The 12,041-nt window shown below is 39.1% G+C and overlaps 1 protein-coding gene across 1 annotated transcript in view; it reads left to right on the forward strand.

Moving 5' to 3' along the window:
• Positions 1–389: 389 nt before the first annotated feature.
• The window catches only part of opcml (opioid binding protein/cell adhesion molecule-like), a 322,773-nt gene continuing 311,121 nt past the window's right edge, over positions 390–12,041 (forward strand). Inside the window, exon 1 of the mRNA XM_062406602.1 lies at positions 390–660. Within this exon, the coding sequence (XP_062262586.1) occupies positions 600–660 (61 nt within the window). The 5' untranslated portion in view covers positions 390–599. The remainder of the gene's footprint in view (positions 661–12,041) is intronic.

Consider the following 12,041-nt stretch of genomic DNA (forward strand, 5'->3'; position numbering starts at 1 on the left):
CAAAAAAATCTAGAAATAATTATTTTTAGAACATTTTGCAGATGCCCAAATCACCATTTCTATTAATTGAGAGGCTATTAATTATTAGCCATTATTAAATATCATCCCTTCATCATGTTTTTAATCCTGCTCTATTTCTGTCAGAGGACAGAGGAAGGAAAGCAGGGCTGAGGAGTCAAAGCAGCCAGACAAAAAACAATAAAGAGGGAAAAACAGAGCAAGGTCTGTTCATGGGTGATCGACATCAGCGTCAACCAATGCCAGCTGAGCGGAGGCTGCCCTCTCCCCCCCACTCCAGTCTGGCAGAGTGCTGGTCCCCCTGTGCGCTGTAGTACGTGCAGGAGAAGGAGATCGAAGGCTGCGTGAGGAGCCAGTGTCTATGTGTGCTTGTGTGTGCCACCAAATACTGCTTTGCACTGGATTTAGAGCATCTTCAGTACAGCCTGCAAGTGGAAATGAAAAGATATTGCAACTGACATTCAGGAACGAGACAGAGAGAAAAAGGAACCAAGTGGGCAGCTCTTTGTAGCTCAGTTGTGGGAAGATAGAAAAAGACTATAAAACAAACGGCACATCAGAATCAGCACTGCTCGGGAATCATGTATAATTCGGTATGCTTCATCATCCTGTCGTGGGTGTTTGCTGTGCTTGTGTTCCCAGGTAAGACTTCTTCTACTCTACGGTCTAAGCTCTTTGTATTTCTGTGTTTACATTTTTCTGACTCTTCTGCCTCTTCTTCACACTGTGAAGTGGTGCACTGTGGAGACATACTCTTATACTCCCCTCTTTTCTTATGTTGCCCATTTGCAAATCATCTTGTCAGTGTGACCCTATGAGGGCTTTCATGGGACAGCCATAGAATGGAGGGGATTTTAAGCTTTTGGAAAACCTGTCCTTGTCTGTTCACTCACCAGTTCTGTCCCGCATGGATTGGGGGAAAGTTCCCTCCACCTCACACACTTGTCAACTTTAATCCGAGTTGTCAGGCTTTACGGGCGTTGACACCAAGCCCTTATCTCAAGGGTTTCTTGGAGGGATAACTTCATCAATCTTAAATTGGAGTTAGTTTAAAATTCAATGAAACAACCACCCATCAATGAAATCACTTTTTTTAGGGATTTGTGAAAATTTGTTTTTACTAGTTGGCATTTTAATTGAATATTGATCAGTTAATCTCAACAATGTGTGCACCTGTCAATATTATTGCAGGATTTTGGCCATGTTGAAGTGCTGAATGGAAGCGACCGAGATGTGTTGATCACTAGAGAGGAGTGATTTGCAGATTTATCAGCGATGGGCAAAAGTACTTATCTGAAAGTAGCTTGCATAGTGTGTTGCTGTATGTACAGTGATATAGTATTTGCCACCGTGGCCCTTTGACCTATAGTTTCAGTGTCCTCACACAGAGTATGAGGGAAAACCATTGATGACAGGGACACCTGAGCAAAACTGCTTTCTGGTGAAGTCACAGAGGAGTGCACTGTCCTGAAATTAAATTAAATGAGGCTGACGTCTGAAAATGCTAATATGTGCCCTGAGCACCTGAAGTGAGAGAAATATGTTTTCTCCCCTCAAAGGGATTATGTGAGTTTGACAGGAAAATGTTGTGACTAATTTACATTTTATTTAAACAACTCAGGTTACAATTCCAGAAAACAAGTTGTTTGTCCTGAGTTAAACATGTCTTTATCCTTGAATGTGTGTTGTGACTTTGTGAACAGATAGATTACTGAAAAGTATGTGATTCATATCATTACATAATTTAATTTGTTTCGAAGAAATGTTAAACTCCCAACAGAGCCAATGTTTGCACTTGCATCACAAAATTGGTTATATTATTAATTATGTTCCATATATATAAGTGACTGAGCGGTCTTGTCCCACTATGGATGAGACAGATTGGTGATAGTTATGGCATTGCTGATGAATTTGACAATTTTTGTTGTACTTAAATTAGATTTAAGGGTCTATATTTTGCAATGTTTCCATCATGGTTCAATGACAAGTGCGTATGGAGTTACTATCTTTGGGTATATACATCGACATCCAGACATCAGAAAGATTACACATCTGCCGCCACAAACTAAAAACATACCTCTTCCGACTATTCCTTGAAATCTAATTTGAAACTAACAATTTAGTAGCACTTAAATGGCACTTACTTATAGCACTATGTAGTTTTGCTATATTTTTGAAGAAATTGTACTTTCTTGATTCTTGTTGTTCTTGGTTTATACCCTCGGGGTTGAATGCACTTATTGTAAGTCGCTTTGGATAAAGTGTCAGCTAAATGTAATGCATATTACTGCCTTGGAATTGACTTGATTAATTATTGAAAGCATACACACCCCACACATGCTTATTTAATTTAATATGAAGCCCTGATCACATTGACAACAGATGGCATTATTGAAAGTCGTTCGGCAAATTGTCTGCTCTGGAAGGCAAACCATATTTTGTCATCTAAAATAGACATTAACCAGTTGTAAATGTTGTAGCCCGGCCATAACTCAAACAGGAAATAGCATGCAACAGACTATTAAGACAAACACAAATGTAACTGTTTGGAGCAGATCCGCTCGGTATGTTTTGACCACAGCTCTCGTAGCCTCAGGTGTTATCTAGGGTGGACCTCCAACAGTGATGCATACTTCACACTGCATGTGCAGGCAGCATTTCACTACATTATTTGCCAACCGTAGACTGCAGGGGTCCAAAGTATGACACCATTTTTCCATTCACTTTGGCTGGGAATGCAAAATGTATTGCTGCACGGCCTTGAGCTGGTATGCAGAACAGTCTAGTTGGAAATGAGGAAACACAATTCAGCTTCAGTTTTGCTAACTAATTGTGGAGCATCCTTATGGAAATCATCTTTGCAAGTCCAACATGCATCATTTGGCCATTATATTTCAAGAAGCCCTAGGAAAACAGGAAGTATTTTTTCAATTCATAGATAATGAAAACGTCTACAGGAACATCAGTGGAACAATGTGACTTACTCACATCCTTGCACACAGTAATGCTAAAAGCCTGATATCACTTTCATACTATACACTCAACATTTGTGAACATTTTATTAAGAACATCTGTAGTCCTGTTTATTCATACAGTAATAAATAAGCCATGCATGTGGCCGCTGTAAAATCATGTAGAATACATCGGGGGCTAAATTGCCGTTGGGATCAATACAGTATCTAAAAATCTATCTCAGTTTTCCTCTGCTGATACCGCAGATGGAAGAGTTTACTTGACACTGGCCCTTTAATACCACTCAGCCATGGTTCAAATGCATCTGCTCAGTGAACATACAACTATTGTTGCTGACTATGTGCATCCCGAAGTTCACCATCCTCTAAAGGTTACTGTCAGCAGGATAATGCTCCATGTCACAAATTCAAAGTCGTCTCTGACTGGTTACATGAACATGACAGTGAGTTGGGTGACCTCCCCAGTCACCAGATGTGAATCCAGAGGAACACCTTTGGGATGTAGCAGAAGGGGAGACTGGCAGCATGATTGTGCAGCTGACAAAACTGCAGAGAGGATTTGATACAGTGTGACATCAAGACCCGAGGAAGACACTGCACCCAGCTAGGAATCAGTGCTGCTCACAACCCCTGATAACCCAGCAAAGTCTTATTTTTTTCACACAAAAGTTTTGTATTCATTAAGTTAATGAGTAACATGTTCATTAGTAAATGTTGGAAGTTTTGTGGGGTTGTTGTTTTCTTTGGATCTTGAATGTAAAAAAATGTAAGTTCTTAATTCTGCTTTTATCCTTCTTTATCCTTCTCCCGAGTTCATCCAGAGAATTGTTTTGCTGAGTGTGCATGTTCTTTTTCAGTGCTGCGTGCCCTGCTTCACATTCATACTCATTCTGCATTACCTTCACACATGGGATAACTGCCCAGGACCACAGTTTATCACACATCTATTGATTGAGCAGCTGCTGCATACCCGCTGGTGTTGGGAAAGACAGCCGCTCAGAAGACTTAAGGCGGTATTCTTTTTTCACTAGGTTGTATGTGGACATTGTGAGTGTGTTTGCTTGTGGCGAGTTAACGTAAAATAGCTGACTGTCACATGAAACAATTGAAACATCTTTAATGAGTTAAAGAACATATGCTAGCTATGTATATTTCATGAGTAATAGGCCCCATGCTAAAATGTCCAGTACTCCCTGCTGTTGGCTTTTTACCTTTTATTCATTGGGATTAATTGAACTGTCAATTTGACTGAGTTTTTAGCATGTTAAAGCTCTGCCTTTGATTTTCAGTTCTGCAAAAAGCGGAGGGAAATTACCCTGTAGACACGGAGTTCAGACGGATGGAGCAAGGTTAATTTGCATCACCAAAAATATACTAAATTCATAGTTCAAATGAATTGACTTGGCTTGTACAAGGCAGCAATAATATGTTTCTGGTCCACAGTATATTTTTCTGTATCCATTCTTCTATATACCTATCCCTCCATCAATCCTTTGCTTTCCAATTTTCTATTCTCTTTTTCCTTAGTGAGGGAAAAAATAAATTTTGTGGATAATTGACGATCCCTGAGCAGTATCGTAATCGTGACACTTCAGTTTTTAAAACCTGCAGAGTGTCATGTTTATTTAGACATACTTTGAAACCAAGTGCCTTCGAACAGCCACACATTTTTAAAGAATGTGACATGAAGCAACCTTATTGTCATCTTTTAATTGAGCACAATTGCTTTCGGCCTCTAAGCAGCTTTAACGGTAAAGCCTGAATGCCTTTAGATTACGGTAGTTTAGTACCTGTGAAGAATAAAACTATGCACTAAAACTATGCACGACCGATAAACTGTTTAGGAGAAGTGCAGGATACAATTAAGACACACAAATAGACACAAAAAGCATTCTGTTCACACTTAGGTCATTTGTATGTCTCTGAACTTGATTTAGTATTAGTAGATTTATGAGACATTTAGAGAGAAACGACATAACCAACAGATATGAACAGTAGACACTTCATACCAGAGGCAGTACAAGACAACAGACAAGGCTGCTTCTTCTCTTCGGTTTACCGACCTGTGGATAGTTTTGTTTTCAGAACTGTGGAAAGACACAGCTTCTAATTGCTTGTGATAAACTGTGGTCCTGATCATTTATCTGTAGAAACCTAATTTGATGAGTTAAGTGAACTCTGGGAAGAGCTGTCATTCAAGTCATGACATGAAGTCAACATACTTCAAGTCAGAAGATGCCGTGTTTTTAAGTTCTGAAGGTGTCTACACATAACTATAAAAAAGGCTGGGTGAGTTGAAACAACTTGAAATTTATAAAATATCTGTATATCAATATGTCAAGCCAATATTGGTTCTGTACACTAATTGTGAGCTATTTTACTCACACTATTAGAAATAACAAATAAATTATCTAGTTGGAATTATGCTTTATTAGTCCACCTTTTTCATCCTGGATATCAAAGGATCACTGACGTCCTCGGACACAATAGAAATATTTTTTTACAATTAATATGAACCATACTTAGTGGCAAACCAAATAGCAACTTCTACACAAACACGATTTAAGAACACTAATAGTTATAAAGATGTAGGGAATGAATCATAGTTTGCTTTTCTTACAGTACAAATTCAATAAACTTGTAATTTTCTGCTATACTTTCTCAATAATTAGAAAACATTTGTCTATTATGCATCCCACTGTTACATCACCATAGAAACTCAGTTCATTATTGAGCATCCACCATGTTCAAACTAACAGTCATATTCAACTGTTTTCTAGAGCTCTCTAGATATTATTTTGTATTTCAAAGTTAAATGGGCTTTCTGGACTTACTGATCATTTACAGAGCTTTACAATCTCAACCACATTCACTCATTCAAACACCACAGACATAATGCTGCACCTTTTCTATCACAAACACCATTCACTCAGTGCCAGCTCAACCATCAAAGCTTATTTTTCTCATAATTTGCCTCATTATGTTGTTTCGGAGGAGGCAGGGATCGAGCCACCAATCTCCTGGTGACTGTACAGCCTGCAATTCCATGTTTTGTCTAGCTGTTCCTTTTTTTGAAGGTCAGATGACTTTCTTCATCTCTAGTTACATACATACATTCAGACAGGGTATATTACTGTCATGTTGTTCAAGTCTGTCTGATCAATCCCAAGTCGTAGTGTCACACTTTTTTGGAAGAAACAGCTTATGGAGACAAAACTGCTGCCCAAGTGAACACACAAAATTTCAACTCTCCATTTCCTTTTGTTCTTCACAGTCAAGCTGACCAGAATGAAACATCTTTTTGCATTGTTGTGCCTATGCTGTTCAACATGAGGTATTACCTGGGTCAGGGCTGTCTCTGTTAGCAGCTATGATTCAAGAAGGTTTTGGGAACAAAACTGTCTTGCCTGACCCCTTTCCAGGGGTGAGGCATTCATTTTTTGAAACCAAAAGTGGTATCATAGTAATAAATTGGTTCAGGCCAAATATCGCTCAACTTTTCTGGTCTGTGTGTGACTCATAGGGTATAGCCTCCTCAGGTCCAGCTGATTGAGTCATTTATCATGATGACACCACTTCAGCTGACTACAGACAACACCGCAGCTTGGTCCTGCCCATTGATTCCAAAGACTCAGAATGATGGATTGCAATTATCAGCGAGTCAAATTGCTTGTAAAAAAATAATCTTTAGTGTACGTTCATGATCAGCGTATGCATCAGCTTTTATCTAATATTTATGTCGTCAAATGCCATTAAGCCTCAAGTGTGATTATAAATCATGGTAACCATAGATCCCTTTATCAAACAGAAGGACCCAGGAGTCCCAGTTTGGAAACAGCTGGAAGAGTCACAGAGTTAAAGTTATTGTTATTGTTGTTGTTTTCACTGAAATGTATGATATGTCAAATTTAATGGCCTCATATTACTCAGAGTTGACATAGCTTACGTCTGTAAAGGAGATGGAGAGTGTGACAATTTATCACCATGTCACCCTTCCTGGAGATCACATCTTTCATGCAGCCCTATGACACATTTGGATTCTGTCACCATGAGGGAAGCAAGGCTCTGGAAGTATATCAAACGTGCTAAGAAGCTTTGGCGGTTAACTAGAATGAAAGGGAAAGACGCCTTCACCATTTGTCACATCAGTGTTCTTTCTTGAGATGCAGTAAGGGCACGTCATCCCTAAAATTTAGAAATAATTAAATTAAAGAAAGTGTGCTCTATTCATAGTTTATACTCCTACAGCCCCAGAAAATGTATTCAAAAGAGTCTTCAAATTTGACTCAAACAGTAGTAACCAAGTCAGATACATAATCGACTTTGGCTTTGGGACTTTGTGGTTTTGTCTCAAAAGCTTTACAATGGAACAATCATTGACTGTGAGTAACTTTTTACAAACAGTTATGGCATTGTAACAATAGTGAACACAGGCTAACATTTGTTACAACCTTGAGGTTGTGTGGATCTCTCTCTCTCTCTCTCTATCTCTCTCTCTCGTGATGATTGTGTGATGATTGTGTGATGTGTTTCAGCTGTGTCTGTTCGAGTGGATGCGTTTCAGGTGTGTCTCTTTGAGTGGGTGGATGTGTTTACAGGGAGCGCATTGGTTCCAGCAGGGATGGAGGTGGATCGTATTTCCAGGATAAGAGGACGGTTCCCAAAGCTCCTGCGGTTCTCTCTCCTCCTGCCACTGCCAGCAGGACCTCCAGCCGGACTCAACTTATGCAGCCTTCTGTAAATTGTTCTTTTGGTAACAGCCCGTTCTAGGTAGGGGTGGGTAGCATTTTCGTTCGAACCATGTTTTCTCCTGTTTTGCTGGTGAGGAGTTAGGTCAGTATGATGTCTTTTGTTTTCTTTAATTTTGAGTAGGGAAGATTAGGTTGTTTCGCCTTAGGGTTGTTTTCTGTTTGTTATTTTGCTGTAAGCCCACCCTGAAGCAAATGTGTCAATAAACACGAACGGGCTGTTAATTGTTGTGGCTGGTTCTTGGGAGCGTGGCAAGGAGGAGGTGAACTATTGTAGCATGTTGCGATTATATTTTCCCCTAGACGGGGTCGTAACACATTGTTTGGAGGGGATACATTTGTGAGAGGGCTGTCTCTTGGCATCGGGGCACATTGGTGGCAAAATGAGAGCATTGCAGTCCTTGAATGGATGCAAGTAATAGTCAGTGAATAGGCGGCGGATGGCACAAGCAAGAACAAGCATATAAGTGTCATGAGTCTGCAAGGATGTAATATGAGAAGGGGCTGCTTAACCAGAATCCAATTGGTTTGAAAGCTATTGGTACTACAGCATGGTGATGTTCCTGTTGAATACAAATGTGCTCGGTTTCATCCGGGGCTTTTTTCATTCAGAACAAGCCTTCATTGAGTCATTTATCTATAATTTATTGAATCAAAATGGGCCATAGCACAGGGAGATCAGTGTGCCAACGCTTTGCCTTTACTGAAACAGTCCCTATGGATTTGCTGAATGGTAGTAGTTAGTTTGTTTTGCTTTAAATATATGATTCTACCCCTCACAGTGGAGATATTTGTCATTGTGGTGTGGCAATAACCCCATTAAATCAAATGTTAATGATCTTTTTCATGTTTGTTGTTACGATGCCATCGGGTCCTTCAGAGATTTCATTTGTGTTTTAGTTTGATGTAAAAAAACGTCAAATTCAGTGATGCTGATGCAGGTTGTCAGCGCAAGCTTGAAGTATTTTTCTCATACAGACAGTGCATGTAGGAGACTCATTACTGTAATAAGCCACTTGTACATGTTTGGCTATTGGCGAGTTCCAACAGTTTGCTTTGATGGATCAGTTGTGTTGAGTGATCCAATCTGTCGTGTAGCAGTGTAAAGACAGCCACAGGGACATGCGAATCAGCCCCCTCACCTCCACAATACCTTAGCTAGAAAAATACATTTCTCTTTTTACACTGGCACACTGAGTAATACTGACATATAATACTTATTTTTTCAAGATAAATAGAAAAGGATAATCATCAAACTACAGCTTACAGATAATTAATTTGAAACCTTAACCATTTTAATTACTTCTGAGGCACTTTGCTCTAGTTTCCACTGAGATGCTGCAGACGGCTAACTCCAGAACAGCCACTGACAATCCCCCTCCCCCAGAGCGCTGCGAGGAAAACAGAGGGTTTAATTCATTGAAGTTTTCATTAACAGGAGCATTATAGAGCACACACAGTGACATAAAAGACAACTCTTTAAACAAACTTAATCAATAGTGTTTTTCCTGACCCATTTCTTTCCTTCCCTCTTGCATTTCAAAGTCAAGTGAGCGAGTGCAACTCTGCCCATTGGCAGCTTTCTTCTCTTTAGGCGAGCTAGGCTTATTCTCTTGTGGCCGGATGATGCTCCTCTAATATCAGACATCAATGTGGCAAAAAAAATCATTCATGTTTTTAAGATAAAGTTTGCATCATTGAGCAACTGTTTAAAAACCTAATGCAAGATGATAATTATTATTATGGTTTGATCCCCAACTTCTCCAATTTTTTCCCCCAAAATCTCTGTACGAAATACCGGAACCCAAATGGCCCCTGTCAACTGTGCCATCAGTGTGTGAATGTTGTGAGATACATCACCAAAAACTTGCAGCATACAGTACTATGAGAGTGTAAATGGGGGAGATGGATTGTACTGTAAAGATGAAAAAAGCCTGGTAAATACTAGCTATTCACCAGTCCATTTGTATCTGCAATATCAACTTTGCAAAGCCACAATATGACAAATATGTACTGTGTTTGACTGCAGTTTATTGTGAAATCATTTCTCTTAAAAAAATTGACAAATTATTTTTGAAACAGCAAAGTGAAGTTATGTTTTTTGGGTTGTTTCTTTTTTAGATTTCTTAGCCTCATTGTGATGCACCAAGCTGTGATAAAAGGGTAAGCTCATTAGCCCCTAGTCCATATGGCCAAAAAAACCACTGTTACTCGACTAACAGTGAGAGCAGAGCTTGTAGGATTCCGCGAACAACCACAAGGGAAATCAGTGAGCTGAATCCACACTTAACAACAATTTGGACAAGTAAAGCAAAGGTGCGATTTAATGCAGAAAGATGTCTTGGTGTTACCATATAATGAGCATTGCTTTTTTCTGATGCTTGTTATCCAACAAAATCATAGGGCTTAAGGATCTACAGAGATACAATGAGGACATCACATGAACATTGATTGGCCAGGTTTGGCTACTAGTCTTTTTTTCCTACAACTTTTCCAAATCATGGACATTTTCGACAGTAAAGACAACTGTTAGACTGACTTATATTTTCAGTTTCTTCTCTCCTCTGTTTCTCACATCTAGCAAAGCCATGTCCAGTTTAAGCCTATTTTTAAATGTAGCTTTAGTGTTATATTCACATAACATTACAAAATGAAAAGACTAACAGGAGGCAACACATGATTGATGTCTGCCCTGCTGAGGCCATCATTTCCATGAAAGGTATCCTAGAAATTGACAGTAGAACACAAGTTTGATACAGGATTAGGTTAATCCTTCACTCTTAAATAACAATCAACTATCAAATTATTGTAAATATTGCATTGACATTCTTTGTAAATTTATTTGTAAAAACTTTCTCGAGAAAGGATCACGCAGGCAAGGGGGAAGTTGCAAGTGAGATGAAATGTATGAAAAATACTTGATACCATCAACCAGACCCAAAGAATAAAAAGTAACGGTTTAAAATCTGGGCCAAGTAACACAATCCTACAATCCCCATATCCGCGACAGCATCTTGTAATTTTGCAGTGGAAAACTATGAAGAACAGATAGTAGAATTTGCACACAAAACGGATGAGGTGGTCAATGCAAATTTAAGAATATGCAAAATGTGCCAGTCTGAAATGACATGGGAGAACACAACAACGTCACATTTTTTTATTTGACATTGCAGTTGAACAGTAAGTCAGGGCAAGTATTAACATAGTTAGAAATTACACCGTAGCCACCACAAATACTTATGCTGATAATGAAATGAAAATTCCATAAAGTAATTAAGAGCAGTTTCATTAGCAATTTATCAAGATGAATACAAATTTGTGGATAAGGTATTCAGATTAACTTTATGATAATTACTAAAGTTAACTAATTGTTTCTGAATCTTATCTAATAATGCTCCCTAAAAGCAGGCCAGGCCTAATCAGGAAAAAATATTAAGTATTTAATACTTATACCTTATGCACAGAAATGTCTGAAACTGACCTTTAGAAATTGTATCTTGACATCATCACTCGTGCATTAATGGTCAGGTCTTCAGTGCTCCAGCTGGTTTAGACAGAGCTCTTTTACACTATTTTGTATCCAACTGCAACAAATAAATATTTCCATTATTGATGGATCTGCTCATTATTTTCTCCACTAATCATTTGTTTGGTTTATGCAAACTATTTTTGCCCGTTCACGTGAAGTAGTCGCTCAGTGGAAAGTCCATCGAGTTCCTTTGGTCTCAGCTGCTCAGAGAGCAGCGCTGCAGCTTCTTGGTATATTCAAACTTTTTGTTTTAATATGTCGTCAACTAAAATATGTGTCACATCCGATTACATCTACGGCCCGGCGCTCTTCCCTGCAGTTTGCTAATTTTTAGTTTCCGACCAACAGCCTCGGTGAACTAACCATGGATAAATCCCCAAAATGAAAAGTCTGGGAGGGAAGTAAATGGCTTTGGTAAATGGCTTTGTATATATATAGCGCTTTTCTAATCTTGATGACCACTCAAAGCGCTTTACAGTACAGTTTTACATTCACCCATACATTCATACAGTGCATCTTTTCGCAGCACTGTTATTCTATGTGAGGCTATTCAGGGTTCAGCATCTTGCCCAAGGACACTTTGGCATGCAGATGGGTTCGAACTGGGAATCCAACTGCCGACCTTCAGGTTGGAGGACGACCACTCTACCCCTCAGCCACAGCCGCCCTGTGTAGGGAGTTTAATTCTGTGTGGATTAATTTGCTTTCACTACCAACGATGCAGGCTTACCTATATGCTTGATATGTGGCAAGGAATTAGCAAACAACAAAAAA

This window comes from Platichthys flesus, chromosome 15 (assembly GCF_949316205.1).
Source record: "Platichthys flesus chromosome 15, fPlaFle2.1, whole genome shotgun sequence".
In the NCBI taxonomy this organism is placed as follows: Eukaryota; Metazoa; Chordata; class Actinopteri; order Pleuronectiformes; family Pleuronectidae; genus Platichthys; species Platichthys flesus.